Source organism: Poecilia reticulata, chromosome 9 (assembly GCF_904066995.2).
Source record: "Poecilia reticulata chromosome 9, P_reticulata-male-v2, whole genome shotgun sequence".
NCBI lineage: Eukaryota > Metazoa > Chordata > Actinopteri > Cyprinodontiformes > Poeciliidae > Poecilia > Poecilia reticulata.
In genome coordinates, this window is record NC_088838.1 from 32464822 (window position 1) to 32489015 (window position 24194).

General features: G+C 38.9%; 1 protein-coding gene across 1 annotated transcript in view; it reads left to right on the top strand.

The window, feature by feature from the left end:
- The first annotated feature begins 2205 nt into the window (after nt 1–2205).
- npffr2a (neuropeptide FF receptor 2a) overlaps nt 2206–24194 on the top strand; it is a 32990-nt gene continuing 11001 nt past the window's right edge. The window contains exons 1-3 of the mRNA XM_008419371.3: nt 2206–2454; nt 8754–9088; nt 22580–22679. Of these exons, the coding sequence (XP_008417593.1) occupies nt 8761–9088; nt 22580–22679 (428 nt within the window). The 5' untranslated portion in view covers nt 2206–2454; nt 8754–8760. The remainder of the gene's footprint in view (nt 2455–8753; nt 9089–22579; nt 22680–24194) is intronic.

The window sequence follows — 24194 nt, forward strand, 5'->3', positions numbered from 1 at the left end:
ATACAAATTGTGACGGCAGGGATTTACGTTGTACCATTAGCAAAACGGTGACGGTGACGGTCTCACTGAAAGGTCCTGAAGTTTCAGTTGGCCTCCTGCCTAAACCAAAATTTATGTTTTTTACCTTCTTTTGTCATTTTTAGTTAACGCTGCGTTCCGTTTAAGGTTATAAGGTTACGTTCACACTGCAGCCTGAAGTGACCCAATTCAGATTTTTTGTGAAATGTAATATTTAGTCGTTCACATTTCCAAATCTGAGATTCTATGAGTTCTCCAGTGTGAACTGCAAACGAGCTGAAAGTGTCCCGCATGGCAGTAGAGGGCGCAATTGCGGAAGTAAACGAGGAAGCTAATGGTGGAGCGTTTCTTACGATTCCAAAGCCAGCACATTAACAACTTAATCCACATTTCCATCCATTATGGTTGTGGTTTCATTTTCCCGCTTGTGCGTAACAGGATGCAGAATAGTGACGTTTGTCGAGTATCGCTGATGTTCAGGTCGGTTGAACGCAGCCTGGCTGGTCAGACTCGGGTTACATTTGAAAAGATCAGACACCTAATATCCAAGCCGGTAACATTTGAAAAAATAAAAAAATCCGACCTTTGTTGTTCAGACTGTCATGAAAAGATCAGACAGAGGTCACCTTAAGGAAGAAGAAAACCAAACGAACTGAACTGGGTCATTTCAGGTCGCAGCGTGAAGGCAGCCTAAGTGACCCAATTCTGATTTTATGGCAATAACGATTTATTTGCCGGGGCCGTTCACTCTGCCAGTAAATGCAACCTGTATGTGTTCTGCAGTGTAAACGGGCAAACGACCTGAACGTGTCCCGCATGCGCAGTAGAGGGCGCAATAGCGTCAGCGTTCTCAGTGTTCTGCCAACTGCCATAAAAAGAAGAAGAAGAAGAGCTCAGTGTTTGCGGAAGTAGAAGGCATGAAATACAAAGTTATGCACAAGTATGTATGTGTTTTTATGTGTGAATATGTGAGTGTATGTTTAGATAGAATTTATGGAAGAATATATGTATATATAGATGAGGATAAGTATTTAAACCATCACGAACCACACTCCATACCAGTAAGTGCTACTAACAGTTTGTTGCCAACCGCCATAAAACTGACAAGAAGAAGAAGTTGTTGTTGTTTGCGGAAGTAAACATGGAGGCTAACGGTGGAGCTTAGCTCACATATTTGAAGTTGTTATCAACCGGAGCAGCAAATTAACAACTTAATCCTCATATAGTCCGTCATAGTTGTTGTTTTTCTTCCCTCTTGCGCGTATCAGGACGCAGAATAGTGAGATTTGTTGAGAATCAGTGACGTTCAGATCGAATGGATGAGACCTGAACGTTATGGTCGCCTTTGAGTCGGATACGTATCGGATATGGGTCGCATTTAAAAAAGAATCCGCCCTGTGCTGTTCATACTGCCATCAAAAGATCGGATGCAGGTCGCATTACGTCAAAAACAAATCTGAATTGGGTCACTTCAGGCACTTCAGCCTAAGAGCTGGGAATGACGTCACATCCGGGTTAACAGCGTCCCACTAACATTGTCTTAGTATTGCAAAGGGTCTGCCACAACTTTATTTTCCTAAAATTTAAAACGTATGCATATATGTATCTATTGCTTGCTGTTATTTGTCGACCTTAACAAATATTAAGTACAATGGAATCCCACATATTCATGTATTTGCATGAATATGCAAATACAGATTTTTTTCTGCGGAATGTAACTTAAAATCATTTGTGGAAAATTCAGTGGAAAAGACGGCAGAATGGCGCTGCTGGGAGAGAAAACCTGCCATGGACGTTTCTTCAAAGAAAGAATCATTTGCAAAACTTATTTTTAGAATTACCAATACAGTCCTTCATTATGTTCTCCAGTATATTTTAAAGCATTTTGCTGTTAAACCATCCCGTGGTGTTGTTGCAAACTGATGGATAATTTTAGAACCACATACTCTGAGGAATGTCTCCCAGTAAAATGGGACACTTGTGATTTAATATCTTAAGAGAAAACGAGGCGTTTTGAGTGGAGGCTTCAGAGTAAATACGGGGAGCTTTGAACCTCCTCCTCTCACTGTCAGCTTTGACTTTTTAATATCAGACTCTTGACATTTCCGAGGCAGCAGCTGGAAGAGATCAGGAGGGGCATATCATTCAACCATTAGCTCCCCGCTAATCCCTCCCCTCCGCTGCAGACGTCAGCGCAGCGGCAGCCGCGGACGGACGGCGCGGCGCGGCGCGGCGCAGCGCAGCCCTCACTCTGCGCGCTGCCCGTGCCAGCGACGCACATGAAGCCGGACTGAGCGCAGCTCGGCTGTTTCGTTCCTGAGCTCATCGGTGAAGCTGGTCCTTCAATCCATGTCTGATTTAAAGGAATCTGGACTCTTTTTTTTATCGCTGCTCAAAGCGCATCTCTGGTTGTCAACTTAACTGGACTCAAAGCAGGTAAGACGTCATCTGAGGAGTAAAAAATAATGATTTACAAAGATCTGATCACGCAAATAAATGCGTGTACTACTTTGCATCTTAATGAGGGTTTCAGGTCAGTAGATTAGCGGCTCTCATTTCCCTTCCCCGCCTCAGTGCGCAGTCATTACTTGGTGACAGACTCCTCTTTGTGCTGCGGGGATCAGTGAAGCGCGCCGGGACCCCTCAGGTCCCTCTGGGTCCCCGGTGCGCTTCGCTACAGGAGCGCAATTAGAGGAACAAAGTTCCCATGGAGGGAAAAGGAGAGCGCATGAAAAGCGCAGCGGCTATTGACACAACATGCGGTTTTCTCCCGAGTCCAGGGCGAATCCTAACTAATGAAGGGTCAGCCTAATTACAGGGAGACATTTCGGTTCTGTTGCAAAATCATATTTATTGATTGAAATTGTTTCTACTCCTATTCATGTTGGTTTAATTCCCCAAACTGTAACATTTCCCCCTTTCATTTAAATGATTTCCTCATAATTCAATCAAAGTTGACCAAGAATGTCTCTTTGCTGTGGTTCTGATCATGGACGCCCTTCAGAGGAGGTGAATCAAACCTTAGAACTGAGACTGAAGAACTCGGCAGTGAACGAGTTCATTACTAGACAAACCAAAGCAACTCACAGTAAAATCCAGCAGATATGAAACATTGCAGCCAAATTCAGAATCGGTAAGTTTGATATTTTGTTTAATTTGAGGATATTTAAGGTGTCCTGTGATTGTAAAGGGATAAATTCATATTAGATAGTGCGATTATGTTATTATTGTTAAACTGCTCCATAAAGCCCGGTCACCTCCGGTCACTCCTGAGTCTGGACGCTTTCGTGAGGTTTTCCTGCAGGTTAACCAGCCTGCAGTGATGTAATGAGCTCACAATGAGATCCCAGTTGATGACAGCTGTTCATATTTCTTTTGGGTGTGGATAATTTATCAAGCAACAAGAAGAATTTTTGCAAATTGAAATGACTGTAAAGATGGTTTTTATCTGATGCTGTGAGTTTATCTCTCTGTCCTTTTCTGTTCCACTTCACCTCTGCTGCTTGCTGCTGGTAGATCTGATTGTGAACAAGTGATCTTATCGATTCAGCGGCACAAGGTCTCAACATGCGAACAAGCTGCTTTCTACAGCCGTTATTTGCATGATCGGGTTCAGAAACTGGAATCATTTTGTGTTTCAGATTTTAGAAAAGAAGTAAAATGGACGTCTGGTGCTCAGATTTACAGTTAAACTCAGACAGAAAGTGAACAAAAATGATTTCAGCTCCCAGCCGTGTTTTAGAATACTGAGCTGTGAAGAAATAAATGAATTTTATTACCTTGATCTTAGCAGCTCTGACTAGCATGATGGTTTTCTAGTCATAAAAAGTCGGCATTAATAATGTTTTAAACAGAACTGTGTCGCCAAAAGGGAATTTATATCGGTGCAACGTTTATCATTAAAATAATCTTTTAACTAAATGTAGCATAATTCAAGTAAGATAAAAAAGGAACTATCTGGTTATAGATCAGTTTGAGAGGTTTTAGTGCAACAGAGAGAAAAGATGAAGGAATAAGATCCATTTTATTTCAGGTTCTTATCAGGAAAATCTTTCTCTCTCACTTCCACAGCCACAGCACTTCCTGCTCAACTTACTTAGGGGTTTTGGGTGTAATTCCTGACTTTAATTAGGATTTCCAGCATGAGAAGAGCCCTCCAACTTATCCCCAGATAGTTTAACAAGTTCCCCAGGGCAGTTAGAAGAGAAACAGGCCCACAGCATGACCAGTCCTTTACTGTGCCTACGGGTATTAGGCTGACTCTGTTGCCAGAAATTTTGATCTTATGCTGCATTCGCACACCCCTATTTTATCCGCTTTAATTAAACTCCATCCAGTTCATTTGTCTAAAAAGTCTGGTTCGTTTGTGGAGGTGTGAACATGAAATCGAGCTCAGATGTGAACTAAAACCCAAACTCTGGTCTGTTTGGTTAAAGGGAACTATGGTGCGGTTTGAATGCATATGTGAACACAAAGTGGACCAGAGACCGCTCCAAAAGCAAGAAGTGGACTACAGCATAGGGCACTCTGGGTGAATACAACCAAAACAAACGTGTTAGCCTCGTGCTAGCGGGAGAAATGGCTCGTTTTTTTTTTTGTTTTTTTTTACCAAAGTCAAAAGAGAAATCCTACAAATGCTAACATCCATTTTTGTTTACATTTTGTGAAGAAAGAAATTATACTCAGTGTCTTCTTTGAATGTTTCTGTTTTGTTTCCTTCTCTGGTTCTTGGTGCAGCGCCCCCACAGGTGAGGAGGGGAAGAGGTTTTGCTTTTTTCGGTTTGTTTGACACAGAGCAGTGTGAAAACGAACCGCAGCAGCTGAAAATGTAACAAATGTTGTAATTTTGGTTCCTCATCAAACCAAGTCTACCAGACTATGAGATGTGAAAACGACATTAGTCTCGTCGGACCAAAGCCTGTGATTCCAGTTACAATTCAAGTTGAGTTTATTAAACTCCACATGTTGATGGGATCTGCAGATGATGGTGAACTTTGGATCTGACTCAGGTTGACCTTTTACCCAACCTAACAGCCAGTAGCTGCGTTTCCATATAATATATAATTGTACAAAGTGACATTTGAAAAATAAATTTGCTTAATGGAAACATGGCAATTAAAAAGAAAAATCTTGTTTTTTGATAAAAAAACAATTTTGTGCCAAGATGAGTTTTATTTTTATTTATTTTTTGGTTGCATTGAAATTAGTTTATTTCACAAAACTGCAAAATAAACACATTTTTTACATCACAAGAGTCACATAATCAACAAGCAGATGTTGCCACTGGTGGAAACCACAAAGAAGACAACAGGACGTGGTTGGAGGATGTGATACTTTATTTTTGTTTAAACAATTTATTACATAAACTTATTCATGTGTGATTTTAATTGTGTTTCTTGTAATGGAAACACCGTAATTGCAAAATAGTGTTTTTTCAACATTAGCAAAAATATTGACGAAGTTTTGCACTCATTTGAAACACAGCTAGTGACTAAGAAAAATATATTAACAATTTAAGAATATATAAACAGAAATTTAAGAATTAACTAATTAAAAGTTCTTAGAAATTTGAAATCAGCTTTAAGACGTGAAGACTAAATGAAAGAAACATTTAATTCCTCTTTACAGGGATCTATAAGGGCACTAATGAGGTTTTTGTAAAAAAATAAAATAATGTCTTAATGTTGCATTTATTTCCTGCAGCATAAATCTGCTCAAGTGAAAGATGGATGGATATTTCAACATTTTACAGTGTGAGATCATACTGCTACAATAAAAATGGATTTTTCCGAATACCTTCTACCAGTGGGACCAATAAGTGTGTCTGGAGCTGTAAAAATGTCATTATTATTGTTCATAAAGAATATAGATTAATGCAAACAGGCTGCAGAAGAAAAACACAAGAAAAGAAGAAAAGCAATATTTTTGTTGCTGTTTCAACAGGCAGCCACTAGGTGTCGTAACTCCAGAGCCTGTTGGACAGAACTGAACCAGTTCAGTCTTAATGTTGCGCTAATATACGACTGATATTCCCCAAAATAAATAAAACACGCCGAAGCTGAGAGAGTGAAGATAAAAGCTTTGATGAAACCAAACCAGTTAAAAGCAACATGCAGTGAAATATGAAGCTGATTTTCCCCAAAAAGAAAATGTTGGATCTGTAATCGGATAATACCAATTAACACACATTAAAAACTAAATCTGAGGCTTACAGCTGCTTAAGCTAACAGGAGAATGAGTTGTTTTGATGGCTGCTTGTATAAAGGAGAACAGTTTTGTTGTTTCTACGTTTCTGGTGCCGAAATGACGGAGAAAAGTCATTTCCTTGTGTCTGCTTGGTCCACGTTGCTTGGTAAAATGTAGAACATCCAACAATGAGAGGAGAAACGTGTCAAACATCAGAGCTGGGTCCATCTTTAAATGTTTTCTCCAGCTGGTAATCCATTTATGTAACTCATCCGTTTCAGTGGCAGAAGGCTGGGATCAGAAATCTGCTCTGATTTGAAAACACGCACACACACACGCACACACACACACACACACACGCTAGTACAGACAGATTAATATATCTGGTGTCGCTCGTCTTCCTCTTGACAACAGTTCATAGCTTTCCTATGGGGTTAAAGGTCAGAGGAGGTTTCTGGTTGAAGCAGCTTTTGGTGCCAAAGGAAAATAAAATGGCCACCTCCTTACACTGCAAAAACACAAAATCTTACCAAGTAATTTTGATCAGTTTCTTGCTTAAATATCTTAGTAAAGTTGAAAAAACTGTACTTACAAGTTAACTTTTCAAAAGGATATAGGAGTTTTCTTTAAGTCAGTGATTCCTTAATATTGAGCAAAGAAATGCTAGTTCCACTGGCAGGTTAGTTCGCTTACAAGACATTTTTCTCAAAACACAAAGTGCATGGAACTTGTAGTTTTCCGTAAATAATAAAGAATTAATGTTAAATATTTTGCTGAAAATTCATTTGTAAGTTATTTTTTCTTCAAGTGTGCTAAGGTATTTTCACTGCTTGGCAATAACTGGTGAGTCTTTTCCTACACCACGTCTTCCTTCCACTCAATTTTCTATTCAAATGTCTGGTGCAGAACTCTGGACAACCAACAACTCTGCAGCTGAAGGAAACCATGAATACTTTTGAGGAAAGTTTATCTGACGCAGTGAGGGATTATGTGCATTTGTACAGTTCTTCACTAAACATCTGTAATGATAATTAGTCAAACGGAGTTACCAACTCCACTGTTCACTGAGGAGGCCGCCTGCAGAAACACGTTACTGTCTGCACCGCTGTGTGAAAGCTGCGCGAAAACAAACTACATGACTGCGTCGACGGTTTGACTTCAGATGAAATGCATGGTGTTAGTGTAGCTGAGGGTTTATTTGACATCCGATCTGATGCTTCCATTTGATTCCCTGTTCTGCTGGTCAAACTGGGAGAGAATCGCAACAAATCTTTCTAGTTTATTGACAGCAAAGCAAATTCTAAGTGAAAAACAAGCAGCTGCTGCTACAACAAAATTAAAACGAATCGCTCTGCTCAGTTTGAAATTACATTTGGTGTGTTCCCTTTCTATAAAGGGTATTTTGCAGGTCTTTGTACTTCCATTTGGGTCTCAGCTGCTCCTAACAACAACAAAAATAAGTATAAAACACCCAACTGTTCAATAGCTTTATGATTCTTGGTGTCTGGAAGTTACTTAGCAATCACAGCTTCAGCTTGTTTGGTGATCTGGTTTTACTGCTGTACAATGGCTGCTGGAAAAGACAAATGATTAGTTGTTGACTTAGCATCCAGAAACCCCTTGCTGTATTTTTGTTGGTTGTGCAGGAGGCTCTACTTCTGCTTTTCAAAGTATTAAGGTTGTATCACCGGGGATCTGTCATTTCCACATGTGAGTAGGCCTGAATCAATAAGCAATAAATCAATTAATCATAAGACAAATTTATAAGAGCTGGATAGCTAAAGTCTCAACTAGCTCCATTTTTTGAAGACTTAATATTTCATTTTATTTGTCGTTTTATTTATCGTGAATATTTAAAATGTCTTCCAGTTCCAGTCTTAAATGTCCATTAGAATTTAAAGTTTATTGATCTTTGATAACGTGTTCTTGCATTATTATCCATGTAATTTGGAGTCTAGAGGGCCACATAAAAAGCTACAGCGGGCCAGATTTGGCCCCCGGACCCTGAGTTTGACACACGTGCCCTCAAAGGTCTCATTCTGAAAGGAGCACCAGAAGTGAGCAGACCAAAATCTCCATCCATCCATCCATCCATTTTCTTACACCCTTGTCCCTCAGTGGGGTCGGGAGGTGCTGGTGCCTCTCCAGCTGGCGTACCGGGCGAGAGGCGGGGTCACCTGGACAGGTCACCAGTCTGTCGCAGGGCAACACAGGACACACAACCATGCACACACACACTCACTTAGGGGCAATTTGGAGAGACCAATTAACCTGACAGTCATGTGTTTGGACTGTGGGAGGAAACCGGAGTACCTGGAGAAAACCCACCATGCACAGGGAGAACATGGAGACTCCATGCAGAAAGACCGGGAATCGAACCCAGAACCTTCTTGCTGCAAGACAACAGCTCTACCAACTGCACCACTGTTCAGCCGTGACCAAAAGCTCACCATTGAGAATGATTTTGTGCGTAAAATGTTCCAGTTTAGGGAAGCATAAAAACTCACCTTGAACAGAAACTGACTAAAAATTGTCTAATTTTTTTTCAGGTTTAAAATGAACGAAGGACTAGAGAGCAACTCCACTCAACTGTACGACAACTGGACGTTTTATAACTCCACGGTGGAGTTCGTCACTCCCAGGAGGAACATCACGTATGTTGGATACTACCTGCACCAGCCGTCCACCGCCGCCATCTTCATCGTGTCCTACCTGCTGATCTTTCTGGTGTGCATGGTGGGAAACGGAGTGGTGTGCTTCATCGTGCTGAGGAGCAGAAACATGCGGACTGTGACGAATCTGTTCATCCTGAACCTCGCTGTGAGCGACCTGCTGGTGGGGATTTTCTGCATGCCCACCACTCTTCTTGACAACATCATTACAGGTGAGCAGAGTGTGACGCAGAGCCTGGGATGGGCTGCAGAGTGGCTAACATCAGTTTCTACCATCGATTAGGTTGGTTGAGTACCTGAGTGAAGTTGCTCCCCCACCTTCTTCAAATCAGACAAAATTGGTGTCAAACGTTTGTGCTACGTTTGTGCAGCGAAAATTTTAGTTTGTGCCGCTATCATTTTAAAGATATGAAGAAATGTTTCTAGAGGTCATATAAGGTCAACCCCCCCTCCTCCCCCACCTTCTTCACACCAGACAAAATGGGTGTCAATCAACTCGGCTGCGTTTGTGCTGGTTTGTGCAGCAAAAATGTTCGTTTGTGCCGCTATCATTTTAAAGATATAAAGAAATGTTTCTAGAGGTCATCCAAGGTCAACCCCCCCCCCCACCTTCTTCACACCAGACAAAATGGGTGTCAATCAACTCGGCTGCGTTTGTGCTGGTTTGTGCAGCAAAATTTTTTGTTTGTGCTGCTTTGGCTTTGAAGATATTAATGAAAGTTTAAAGGTCAAAAGGTCAACCAGCCCCTCAACTTTTATGAAATCCAACTTTATTTATATCTTTAAAATGATAGCAGCACAAACGAAAATTTTTGCTGCACAAACGTAGCACAAACGTTTGACACCAATTTTGTTTGATTTCATAAAAGTCGGGAGGGGGGGGGGGGGGGGCTGGTTGACCTTTTGACCTTTACACTTTCATTAATATCTTCAAAGCCAAAGCAGCACAAACAAAAAATGTTGCTGCACAAACGTAGCAGAAACGTAGCTGAGTTGATTGACACCCATTTTGTCTGATTTGAAGAAGAGCTTCACTCAGGTGTGACAGCTATAAATTTAAACAAGCAAGTAAAACTTAACATGTTTAGGAAAGTAGCAGGCAGATTTTATGTAGCTTACCCAAAATTATACTCAAGTAAGAGTAAAAAAGTATTTGGTAAAAAACGTCTGGTCAAGTACTGATCAGATTATCAATCATTTAATATTTACAAGTTACATCATCAGACGGATCATAAAGTTAAATGGAAATTTTGGTATTTTAAGAACAAAAATGACAATAATTTATAAAAAATAAAAACAGGGAAAATAAGTCTCTTCTTTCAGTAAAAAAAAAACTTTAATAAAAACTGCAGGTGGATTTTTGTTTTTCATTCAGAGGGAAGAAAATCCAGAAATTTTACTCAAATAAGAGTAGAAATACTTTATAATGAAATTACTCAAGTAAAACAAAAAAGTACAGCGAAGTAAAAATACTCTTAAAAGTACATTTTCCAAAAAAGCTACTTGAGTTGCAACCCAACTCTGTTAGAAAATACTGAATGAGGCCAAATCCAGAACAAGGACAGGAAGTAACGGAAACGAGCGTTTTATTCTTTTTTACTAAAATAACTTGCAGGATTCTGCATTTCAAAGAGGAAAATATTTACAGGTTTCATTCAGAGTCAAAGGGCTAAAACGCCTCATCTGACCTGATGTTTTCATCATATTCATTCCATATTTGGTCTCTGATTCTCCGTCCAGCAGCCGTTAAGCTGGAATGACGTTTTAATTAACCTCTGGACTCTGCATGTGACGTTTCTCAGATTCATCCGCTGCTTTTACTACAAACATGTCAAATTTTAATCTTCGCCGCATTAATCCGTAACCAGGAGAATGTGTGTATAACGATACTTTTCACATGTCAGAGGTTTGACGTAATGCGGTAAGGAATAAAGATTTTTTTCATATTTATACTGACCTGGAAACAAAATGTATGATTAAGTGATTTAAATTAGAAATAATACGTTTGATGTGGAAATTATTACACTGCAAAAACACAAAATCAAGTATTTTCAGTCTAGTTTCTAGTGCAAATATCTTAATACACTTAAAATAACAAAAAACTAACTTCTGCGGGCAACAAGACATTTTCTCATGTTATAAGTAAAATAATCTGCCTTAAAACTAGAACTCTTTCATTAATATTAAGGAATTATTTATTTAAAGCAAGCTCCTATATCTTGCTGAAAAGTTACTTATAAGTTAGTTTTGTCTTATTTTAAGTGCAGTAAAATATTTGCACTTGATTAGACGAGAAATACTTGGTAAATTTTGAGATTTTGCAGTGCAGGAGGACCAGAAACACCAGTGATTTTGGTAATAATTACATGTTAATTGTACATTTTTTTAATTTTTGAAACACAAACTCAGAAATTTAATGTTAAATTAAATTTAACGTTAAATTAAAGTAAACATTAAATTAATGTTTAATTAAATTAAACATTAATTAAATTAAACATTAATTAAATGTTTAATTTAATTAAACATTTAATTAATGTTTAATTAAATTAAACATTAATTAAATTAAACATTAATTAAATGTTTAATTTAATTAAACATTTAATTAATGTTTAATTAAATGTTGCAGAAAAATTTCTGTAAATTTTCTGCAAATTTACAGAAAATGTTTCTGCAAATGCAGAAAAAGTGAAACATTTGGGGAAAAACGGGGGCGTGGGAAAAATGGTTGACCTTTTGGTTTATGTGGCTGTTTTTTTTGTTTTATTTAGTTTTATTTGCTGTTTTTTTCTGACCTTTTCTCTGGTGTTTAAATGATCCTTCTGGTGTGATCAACGTATAAACATTTAAGCATTTTTACTTTTTTCTTCTGTACAAGGTGCCAAAGTGTAGACGTTTATTATGCACTGTAATAATGGTGTGTAATAAATTGATAAATCTTTATAGATGAGACAAAATGTCCATGGTTTTTACTAGAAAATCTCTGAGTTTACGCCAAACATTTGAGTGTTTTTCTGACAAATTTTCAATTTCTTAAACTCAAATATTTCTGAGGTTTTTTTTTTTTTTGCAGAAATTGTCTCCTTTTTTTTAGCCCCAAAACACTGTTGTATATATTTCTACTGGAATAACACACGTAAACAAAAGCTTAAATATTTCCGCGTTGAGGATTATTTTACTCCTCCTGCTGATGTAAACCTGCAGCTGTTGTGGAGCAAAGACCAAACGCTCAGCGTAAACATGGCGGCGCTGACGCGTCCTTCACAGTCTGCGGTGATCAAAGCGAACCGAATCCCTGCAGGGAGCTGAACTTCGGAGATGTGATGGAGGAAAACGTCTTCAGTGCAAACACCAAGGATTTTCACGCAGTTTGCTAATTTTACCCGACAGCTGTTTGCTGAAGTCACACATCTCCCATGATCCTCTGTGGCAGCGGCGGCGACGGTTCGCAGGCTTTATGCTGGTTGTCTGCAGGGGCTGCTGGGCATTCTCACTCTTTTTAAGACGACACAAAAAAAAAACGTGTCAGATGTTGCCGTGGCGACTCACAGCAGGCAGGTCAGGTTGACAGGTGCAGGCAGGTGAATCTATACTTATCAAAGCTGATATTAGCTTATTAATTTCCCCTGGAAACTGATTGAAATGATCAGTTTTATAATAATTTGCCAAGTCGTGTTCAGTGAAGACCTGAAGCAGGAATCTGTGGCTGTTTGGACTGGAGCGGCGCACATCGACACAAAATATTGATAATATTGATACCAAATCGGTATCGATTAAAACTTCAGTTCCCTCTTGCATTGCAGATTCCTCAACTCTACCTCAACAGATTTTGTTTTGATTTGCTGTTAAATTATAATGTTTATAATGTTACTGGACATCTACAAACTTTATCCAAATTCTGTGTTAGGTATGAATAAAACAAATAAAAGGAAAACAAACAAAACCACCTAAATGTCAGAAGTTTGATGATATCAAATTTAAATAAAATGTTTTAGAATCTGTATTTGTACACTGCAAAAACTAAAACATCTCAAGTACTTTTATCTAGTTTGTAGTGCAAATAACTTGGTACACTTGAAATTAGACAAAACTGCTTACAAGTCACTTTCCATTGTTTTAAGTCAATAATTCCTTAATATTGATGTAAGTTTTATACGTTTCCCCAGGAAAACGCCTTAAAGAACCAAACATTTCAACTTCGTAGCTTCGGCATCCTGAACTTGGATTAGAAATAAAAATGGCAGATTTGATTATCTGGACGACCTGAGTTAGCAGTTCTGCAGCAAATACTGTGATGTAATAAAAAAAAAACGTGAAAATATCATCTAAATTGGAGATTTCTTAAACATGCAGGTTCTGATCCATTTTCTGTAACACTGTAATAAATTCAGAGCTGCATGGAAGTGAAGTCGCAGCTGCTAGTTGGCCAGTTGGTACAGAGACAGTTTTTAAAGTTATTGTGTTAAACGATAATTTATACCATTTTAAATAATATAACGGTAATAATAGCATAATAATGCAAGAACACATTCTGAATAAACTTTACATTTTAATGAACATTTAACTCTGGAACTGGAAGACATTTTAAATATCCCAAATAAATAAAACAACAGAAACAACTAATAAAATGAAATATGGAGTCTGTGAACAAAATGTCCTTAAAAATAGTTGAGTCCAAAGTAACAGACTGAAGATCTTTATGATCCAGTTTATAGAGAAAAGAGAAAAACAATTAATCATGCAAATGGAAACTGTTGAGGTTTTTGAATTTACTGTGCGATTAGATGATTTATAGCGACAGGATTCATCCCCAGAACCTTCAGCTCAGCTACAAACTCACCATCAGCAGGGAAACGCAGAAAACATTTTTCTCTCTCAGCGTCATCACCGACTTCACAATCTCACAGCAAGATCACTTAAACAACTTTTTACCATAAATGTTGTGACAGCAGCAGCAAAAGACGGAGGAGCAGAAGAACCCATGAGGCTTTCGTCTGTCTGCGCCTCATGAATAATTCGCTGCATTTGATCGGATGAACCCAGGAAGCACCTGAACCTTCCTGGGTCTTGATGTTCCTGAAGCAGACCTGCAGAAGAAGTGACTCACTTTGGGTGCTTTTGTTGTAAAATGTATCAGAATTTATTTAAAATTAAAAAAAACGTTACGATCTTCCAAAAGAAGATTCAGATGCTTTAAAGCGAACCATTAAAACCTGGTGGAAATGAACTGGTGGCATCATCAATCAATCAATCAATCAATCAATCAATCAATCAATCAATCAATCAATCAATCAATCAATCAATCAATCAATCAATCAATCAATCAATCAATCAATCAATCAATCAATCAATCAATCAATCAATCAAATTTTATTTGTATAGCACCTTTCAGCAGCAAGGCGTTTCAAAGTGCTTTACATAATTAAAATAAAAACAGTGAGAAAGAGGTTAAAAAAAAACATTCATTAAAACGTCGAAAAGAAATAAAAAGAAATTAAAAACATTAAAGACATAAAAACATGGAAGACATAAAAACCGGCACTCTAACCCTAATTTAGCCATAAGCAACTCTAACCAGGTGGGTTTTAAGTTGAGATTTAAAGGCACCCAGTGTTTCAGATGTTTTACAGTTTTCTGGAAGTTTGTTCCAGATTTGTGGTGCATAGAAGCTGAATGTTGCTTCTCCTCGTTTGGTTCTGGTTCTGGATGCAGAGCAGAACCAGAACCAGAAGATCTGAGGGGTCTAGACGGTTGGTACAACAATAACAGATCTTTAATGTATTGTGGTGCCAAACCGTTCAGTGATTTATAAACTAACATCAGTATTTTAAAGTCTATTTTCTGAGCTACAGGGAGCCAGAGGAGGGACTTTAAACCTGGTGTTATGTCTCTATCTTCCTGGTTTTAGTCAGAACAGCAGCAGCAGCTTCTGGATCAGCTGCAGCAGCTTCTGGATCAGCTGCAGCAGCTTCTGGATCAGCTGCAGCAGCTTCTGGATCAGCTGCAGCAGCTTCTGGATCAGCTGCAGCAGCTTCTGGATCAGCTGCAGCAGCTTCTGGATCAGCTGCAGCAGCTTCTGGATCAGCTGCAGCAGCTTCTGGATCAGCTGCAGCAGCTTCTGGATCAGCTGCAGCTGTTTGATTGATTTATTAGTCAGACCTGTGAAGACGCTGTTGCAGTAATCAATGCGGCTAAAGATAAACACATGGATGAGTTTCTCTAGATCGTGCTGAGACATCAGTCCTCTAATCCTGGAGATGTTCTTCAGGTGATAGAAGGCCGACTTTGTGACTGTCTTAATGTGGCTCTGAAGGTTCAGGTCAGAGGTCATCACTACTCCCAGGTTTCGTTCTGATCGCTGGTTTTCAGTTGTAATAACTGAAGCTGTGCATTGATTCTGGTTCGCTCATCTTTAGGTTCAAAGATAATAACTTCAGTTTTGTTTCTGTTCAGCTGGAGAAAGTTTTGGCACATCCACACATTGATCTGTTCTAAGCATCTATTCAGTGATTGGATGGGGTCAAAGGTCACCTGGTGACATCGTGATGAAGAGCTAAGTAGAAACGCCTCCAGCATTTCTACTTAATATCGATCTTAAAACTAATTTGCCATATTTCTCTCATAAGTGCCTAATTATGTCCGTTCAGCCTGAACTCTTTTACCCGTCAGGCATGAATGCACAATCAGTTAAAAACTGATATTATTGGGTCTTTGATGCCTCGTGGAAGAATCACAACATTTTCCGTTTTACGTTTCTGTGAAACTTTTGATGTTGCCGTTTAAACTCCAGCGGATCAAAGCCTCTCGTTGTAACCCGCAGCGGTAAATTCAGAGCTGGGAAAACGTCTTGGGAGAAACTTCATCACGTCCTGTTGGCAGTGAAATAATAAACAAACAGTGCAGACCCGATTTACAGCGTTTCTCCTCCACATCCACTCATCTTTCCACTCTTTCCGTCTCTCTAGTTCCTGATTCTGGTGAACATGATTTAATTCTGACATAAAATGCAGTGAGCTTGATTAATCATCACTGATGTCCCTTTGATAATTGTATTAAAAAGCAACATGTTGGGGCTAAAACAATTAATAATCTCCATCCATCCATTTTCTTGCACCCTTATCGCTTGATGGGGTCGGGAGGTGCTGGTGCCTCTCCAGCTGGCATGCCAGGCGAGAGGCGGGGTCACCTGGACAGATCGCCAGTCTGTCGCAGGGCAACACAGAGACACACAGGACACACAACCATGCACACACACACTCACACCTAGGGGCAAATTGGAGAGGCCAATTAACCTGACAGTCATGTTTTTGGACTGTGGGAGGAAACCAGAGTACCTGGAGAAAACCCACCATGCACAGGGAGAACATGGAGACTCCATGCAGAAAGACCGGGACCGGGAATCGAACCCAGAACCTTCATGCTGCAAGGCAACAGCTCTACCAACTGCGCCACTGTGCAGCCCTAATTAATAATCTTTTTTTTAAATATTTGTCAACTGATTAGTAATTGATTAATCACTAACTGATTAATCAATCAGTTAGTGATTAACTGATTGATTAATCAGTTACAGACTGAAAAATGGACGTTTAGTTGAAGAACAACACTACCCATCCAATAAATATGGAAATGAGCGCACATGATGACGATAATTATTAATATCATTGAACCTTTTTTTAGCAGCAGGTTCCTGTTACAAACATGAGGTGATCATGAGGAAACGCCAAACGCTCCCCTAAACACACGTCTATTTAATTATGCAGATAAATGTAACAAACTTCTCCGTTCAGCAGCCAAAACATCCATCCATCCATTTTCTTACACCCTTGTCCCTTAATGGGGTCGGGAGGTGCTGGTGCCTCTCCAGCTGGTGTACCAGGCAAGAGGCGGGGTCACCTGGACAGGTCGCCGGTCTGTCACAGGGCAACACAGAGACACACAACCATGCACACACACACTCACACCTAGGGGCAATTTGGAGAGACCAATTAACCTGACAGTCATGTTTTTGGACTGTGGGAGGAAACCGGAGTACCTGGAGAAAACCCACCATGCACAGGGAGAACATGGAGACTCCATGCAGAAAGACCGGGGCCAGGAATCGAACCCAGAACCTTCTTGCTGCAAGGCAACAGCTCTACCAACTGCACCACTGTGCAGCCCAGCCAAAACATTGAAGGGAGAAGAAAGAGCTGGAGGTCTGGCAGTGAAAACGTCAGAATGTCACCAGGTGTCTTTGGTCTAGTTTCTAGTGTTTATGTCTCAGTTCACTTTAAATAAAACTAAACTAACTCACAAGTTACTTTTCAGAAATATATAGGAGCTTGTTTTAAGTAAATAATGCCTTCATATTTCCATTGGCAGATTATTTTACTAATAAGACATTTTAAGTGAAATAATTTGCCAATGGGCTCCCCCTAGTGGTTGGAGGACTCATGGAGCGAGTTTGCCGCTGAATTTTCACATGTTTTCATTTCCTGTGGTTTCAGCATTTTATTGTTTGCATTTGTTTTGTTTTTGCTTCTGTTTTTCTGTTTGCTTTTTTGTGTTGATGCGTGTTTTGGAGTTTGCATCATTTGTGTGCTCGCAGCGCGTTTCGCCTCTTGTAAGTTTTACTTTTCACCTCTTCTCTCATTACTTCCAAACCACATTTTGGGTAAAAAAAAAAAAAAAAAAAAAAGAAGATGAGAAGAAAGAAAAAGACTGAGGCTCTCTGGGTGGAGTAGCAATCCGAAGATTAACGGTTCAATTCCAGCTGCTTCCAGTCAATCTGCCCTCATATTCGAGGCGCTGAACTCCGAGTTGCTTACAGATCGGTGTCTGATTGGGTGGATACGGCTGTGATATCGAGAGCTTTTAGAGTACGACTAGAAAAGTAATGTGAAATCTCGGTCTGTTTGCCATTTTATTTAGCTGCAGAGAAGACTCCAACACCTTTCATATCTGAGCAAAATGGTAATAGAAAAAGCAGTGGCGTGGAAAAAGGGGTCAAGCTGAAGCAGACGGCGCCTTGAGAGGAAAAAAAGGCACATCAAGGACTCAGCAGGCAGAAGGCAAAAGGCTTGTTTACGTCACAGAGATCAGAAACCGAGGAAGTCAAAGAAATCAGTCGATCAGAAACGGGAAGACCTCATCAGCTGTCCAGCTGCTCTTCATCTGGACGCTTTGTGATGAAAGAGCCGTGTTCTCTGCCGCGCTTCGATACGACAGCGTCCGAGTGAATAGCGCCGTGGTGTTTGGAAGCAGAAGGTTTTTCATCTGGATGTCAGAACAGATCGACGTCTCAGTGAAAGGCCCGGGTGTCCAAACTGCGGGCCGGGGGCCATTTCTGACCTCCAGACTGATTCTGTCCAGCCGCCCATTTCAGTCCTAGACTGACAGGTTTTGATGCCGATGCAGTTAAAAAGTCGTGTTACTACCGTCAGCTACAACTAAAATATTTGTCTTTTAACAACCACAGTTTTTATGTTCTGTTTAATTTCATGGTAAATAGAACCACAACCTCAAAACCAAACTTTATTGTCCCCAAATCTGACTTTAAAACTTGGATAGAAACAGCAAAAGGTTTCAACGTAAGAAAACTCATTAGTAATGATAAAAAAGGTTACATTTGTCTTTAGGATCCACGACTTACACATTATTTAACTACTGAAGTTTATTTGTTTCAATAAAGCTTAGTTTATAGCTCAAGTTTAAAACAAAAATCACAATACATCTTTATTTTTTATCATTTTTCTTGACCAGTGAGGGTTTTTTTTACTTGGGGAGTTTTAACACCTGACAGTCCAGTAGACTTGGTTTAGTTTTGGACTAAAATGACAGATTAATCTCAGAAATCTTCTGGAAAAACAAGGACATTTCTGAGCTTGAAAAGTTGAAAATTTGGGAGAGAAAAACTCAAATTTTGACATTAATCTTGGAAATGTTCTAGAAAAAAAAACATGTAAATGTCTGAGGCTCAAAATCTTCTTTCAAACTCAGAAATTTTCTTGTTTTCTCTACAAAATTTCTGAGATGAATCTCAAACCTTTTGAGTTTTTTGGAAGAAATCTGCAATTCCTTTTTTTTTAAATATGATTTCTTAATGTAAACTTAAAATTCAGACTTTGAAAAGTCAAAATTCTGGAAAAAAAGTTTCTACTTTGTGTTAGAATTTAAATAATGTTAGTCGTCATACATAAAACCCTGGAACTGAATTTCTTTTTCCAATGAGTGAACTTGAAGAAAATCACCAAACCAACCAATCCCAGAATGCATTGGAGCTGCAGTAGCTGCAGTTTCAACAACTGAGAGAAAAGCCAAGCAGTTCAGTGGAAAGACTCTGAAAACGGAGCCAGACTTTCCTGTTGCATGATTAAAAGCAGGAAAGGTATTTCTCATTCCACTGATTTAGCCGAAGGAAACGACGAGGAAATGAAGTTTGAACTTCTTCCAGGATTGATGCAGACTTGAAACAAGTTGATTGAACTCTACAGCAGAAACACTAAAACTCTTCTCCACCGGCTGCACGGCGCTCATATTTTACCAGGACACAATGTTCATATGCAGTCCTTTCATTAATCTGAATATTAATGAAAACATATTTTAGTAACTCAATCCTCACAGTGAAACACGTTCTAGATTAATTACACACAGGCTGATGTTTTCAGGCTCTTTGTAAATTAACAGGATTTTCTGCACACAGCTAATAAAAATATGACACTTAAAGGGGGGAAAATATGAAAAATCACCTTTTTTAGCTTCTGCCTTACGGAGCACCCCCACCGCTAACAACTCCTTCAGACTAGCGGCAGCAACAGTTACCTAATCAACTATAAGCTGCTAGCTTACTCAAAGTAACACTCGGGTCAACTTTCCTCACATTAACATGGAGTTCTAGCCACACATATGCATCACTGTAATCGAGTTACTGATTTATATTTACCTGTTGACAGACAGGTGTGTATGACGGCGTATTACGGCCATTGCAAATAGAACAAATTTAAACTGCATTTCTGCTAAATTTATTGTTTAAAAATTCGGCAAAGATGGAAAATTTCAACTTCTGAAATTCAGAAATTTCCTTTTTTTTTTCCTAGAAAATTTCTGAGATTCATTTCAAAATTTTGGCACAAATTTTTCCAAGCTCAGAAATTTCCAAATTTTTCTCAAAAGTGTTTGTGATTAATCTGAAAGTTTCCATTTGCTTTACTTTAAAATTTTTGATTTCTGGAGCTCAGAAATTTCCATGTTTTCTTCTAGAACGTTTCCGAGACTAATATCAAAATATCAGATTTTCTTCTTGCAAATGATTGATTTTTGTAACTCGGAAGTTTTCACGTTTTTTTCTAGAAAATTTGTGAGTTTTCTGGTGGAAATTTACTGCTTTTTTTCATTTTCAAAGGCTGTAAATCCCTGCAGTAAGTTTGAGAGCAGCAATGATCGTCCCCATTGATCTACATCTGTTGCAGCGCTGAGTTGCCTTCTTGCTGGTTCGCCCTCTGGTGGCGAACTGCTGCAGCTACATGCTTACTGCCACCTTCAGGCTCAACAGGAGAACTGCAGCTTGATTTAAAATTTTAATATTAAAACAGATAGTTTTCAATTTAAATAAAATAAATTAAAAGGAAGGAGGCGTAATTATGTCCAGCATGTATTCTGACACATTGATATGTAAAGAGATGTATATTTTTTATTAATTTGTGGGATGTTTGCTCTTATCTTCTGGCAGAATCCCCAAAATAAATACGGCTTATGATGAGAAATAACTGTTCCCTCTCCCTGACGCGGGTCACAGTTTGTTAACTGTGTTCAAAAATAATATTCCTCTCTACATACAACTGTTATTAAAGAGTAATACCTGAGGCCACAGTGGTTCATGTTTTAAGCCTACACAGAGGTAGGTGTTGTAGAGGGACTCTGGCACAAGCCTGATTGAAGTTCCCTCTTTCTGAAGGGATTACAAAGCTGAATGTGTTGCTCTGAGATTCTTAAGCTTCCTTTAGAAAAACGGTGAAAAAGAAGAAATGGAAGGGGAGGATGGAGAGCCCAAAGACGAGGCGAGAGCGAAGAAAACGCTAAACAAAAGCTCCTTTCAGACTCATAAAAGATTCCCACTTTTAAACCCACAAATTCTACAATTTACCTTACTTTCTTTATCAAGAGTGCAAACAAGGCAGAGTGACGAATCCCTGAGGAAATCAGAGGCGAGCAGTCTGACCGACCGAGTGACGGAGACTCCCACACTGATCAGCACCTCTGCAGGTTGGAACAGAGAAACGGATCCCACTCAGTTCGCTGCAGCATTTCTGTGGACAAATCCCTGCAGACAGGAAGATCAGCGTTCCCACTGAAACGCTCCAAACCGACAGGAAGATCAGCGTTCCCACTGAAACGCTCCAAACCGACAGGAAGATCAGCGTTCCCACTGAAACGCTCCAAACCGACGGGAAGATCAGCGTTCCCACTGAAACGCTCCAAACCGACGGGAAGATCAGCGTTCCCACTGAAACGCTCCAAACCTACAGGAACATCAGCGTTCCCACTGAAACGCTCCAAACCGACAGGAAGATCAGCGTTCCCACTGAAACGCTCCAAACCTACAGGAAGATCAGCGTTCCCACTGAAACGCTCCAAACCGACATGCATTAGGAGGAATTCCAGAGAAAAGGAGTTATCCAACATTTCTTTGTCTTTTTGTTTATTACTGAGAAGATAAACATAAAAACGTCACACAAACTTGTAACTAACAAATTAAGTTTGAACTTAAAATCAATTAATTGTGCAAATTAAAATTATTGAGTTTGTTTTAATTTCTTGTGCCAAAGCTTATTATAGAAAATATGATGTTTCTAAGAATTTGGACTTTTGACTGAAGATGATTTGGAAAGTTTTCTACAGGAATATCTTAATAAATAAAAAATTAAGTGTTTTTTGTGTCACAAACTGTTCAGAAAGTGAAAAATAAATTTTAAAGAACATTAAAGACCAACAAAATACAGGGATATTTTTGCTTAACTCTAAAGTCAATGCATGGAAAAGCAGAGGATCTTTTTGGATGAGTTAATGCATCAATTTGCTCAACTGTCCAAATCAAAAACATCACGCCGATTTATGACGTCACATTCTCAAGGGTTTTGAAACGGCTCATTTTCCAGACACCAAAAAATATAAGCTTTTTGTCAGCAACAAAAACATCGACGGGAGAAGATAGATATATATAATAATAATATAATATAAACTTATTAAAAAACAAGCTTTGTGTTTTTTTCTGAGCAGTAATCAGTAATAAATGGAACTACAAAAATATGCAAAATGTAAATTTTAAAATCTACAAGGCACTGAACCTTTTATTTAACTAAGCCATTAATTAATTACCTCTGATGCAAACAGGCCAAAATCCAGTTTCTGATCTCAGCTTTATTTAACAGTTTATTTACTATGCATTTTATTTTTGTAAAACCAGAACATTTTAAATTTGATTTTAAACTTGCAGTGGGGAGGACAGGTTTAGGTAAAAACAGACCTTAACCTCCATCAAACCTCCACCAAACGTGACGATCCTAAAACACGTTTCAGGCCTCAGCAGGTGACGCCTGAACTGAATGCTTGCCTCACCGAACCATAAGTGCCCCATTATGAGTCATAACTTGTGCTTAAGAGCGTTTCTGTCGTCTTTTTGAACAGGTTCTCTGCAGTAAACGAGCTAAACGTCATTTTTCTGCCAACAGGATGGCCGTTTGGAAGCCTGGTCTGCAAAATGAGCGGCATGGTTCAGGGGATTTCAGTCTCCGCCTCCGTCTTCACGCTGGTTGCCATCGCAGTTGACAGGTAACGGTTTATATTTTTCAATGATGGGTTTTTACTAAACGTTGCTGATCTTAAAGTCCACAGAAAAACAAAACGCATCGCCGTGACAAATAAAATGAACAAAAGTTGCAATAAAGACAACAACAACAACCCCTCCACACTCACAACAAACTGAAAATGCTAAGAAAAAATGATAGAAGGCATCTTACATTTGGCTAAAAATTGTTTTAGAAAATAGCAAACATATAAATTATTATAAATAAGCTTCATCGTGCTCGTCTCCAAAAAGGTTTCTGTCTTGAATCTTGGCAAAAAGAAAGTACATCAGGACATAAAGACCTGGTACAGCTAATAAAGCTGTTCAAGTCTTTAGGTTTCAATTTGGCTTAATTGTACAAAATAACAGAAAATATTAAGACTGGACATGGAAACCTTAGTGCACACCTTTAGCTTCATTAAATAAAGATGGAAATATGACGATTCTCCGTCTAACTGCAGTGAAAAAGGGAAGCTGGCGCCTCAAACCCCTCAAAAGCCGCTCGGTGTTCCTGTGTGTGGAATAAGTCAGGCTGTCGAGTCGCATCACAGGACAAATGGAGGGAAGGGCGACCAGAACAATGAAGCTTAGAAATGACAGCCGTTCTCCTCGGCGGTCAGGTGTCCAGTGATGTCACCCTCATTATGAGAAACCCCTGGAGGACATCAGCGCCTCCGGAAAGGACACATTAACTCCAAAGCGCTTTGGCGTCCACGATTCAAAGTCAGCTCATCAGACAGACGAAGAGCAGCTACTGGCTGCACGATGTACGACTAATAGCTGCCATGTTGATGATGCTGTGGTTCAGAACGCAGCAGACGAAGCCGAGACTCTTCATCCAACTTAAACCTTAATGATTAAAGATTTAAGGCTTTTGCTATTGATCTAAACAGATTAAAAGACAGTAAAGGAATGCTGTGTTATTGCGTTTTAGCCAATAAAACATTTATTTTTGTATTTAAAAGAGAAAAAGAATTATTTGCTAATTTGCATCTTCTGTTGTTTTTCTCTGCAAAACATGAAAAATCGGCAAAATGTACCAATTTTTTTATCCAATTAATCAATTAATTGATAACTAAATAACTAAAGTAGTCATTAGTGACAGCCGTTGATGATTGCATTTGACAGAATTGAATGTTTATTTCTTGTTTTATAAGTAGTATGATATTTTTGTGATGTAAAACAATTTAAACTGCCCTCACTGCAAAAACACACACAAAATCTTAGAGTCATTTTTGTCAAGTTTATAGTGCAAACAGAAACTAGACAAACGCTTAAAATAAGACAAAACTAACTGACAGGTAACTTTTCAGCAAGATGTGAGTTTGTTTTAAATAAAAGTGGAAAAACCAGATTATTTCACCAGAAAAACAAGGGAAAATGTTTTATCTGAAATAATCTACCAAACTTTTTAATCACTATAAAGGACTTTATTACTTAAAACAGGCTCATATTTCTGGCTGAAAAGTTTTTTGTAGGTTAATTTTGTCTTATTTCAA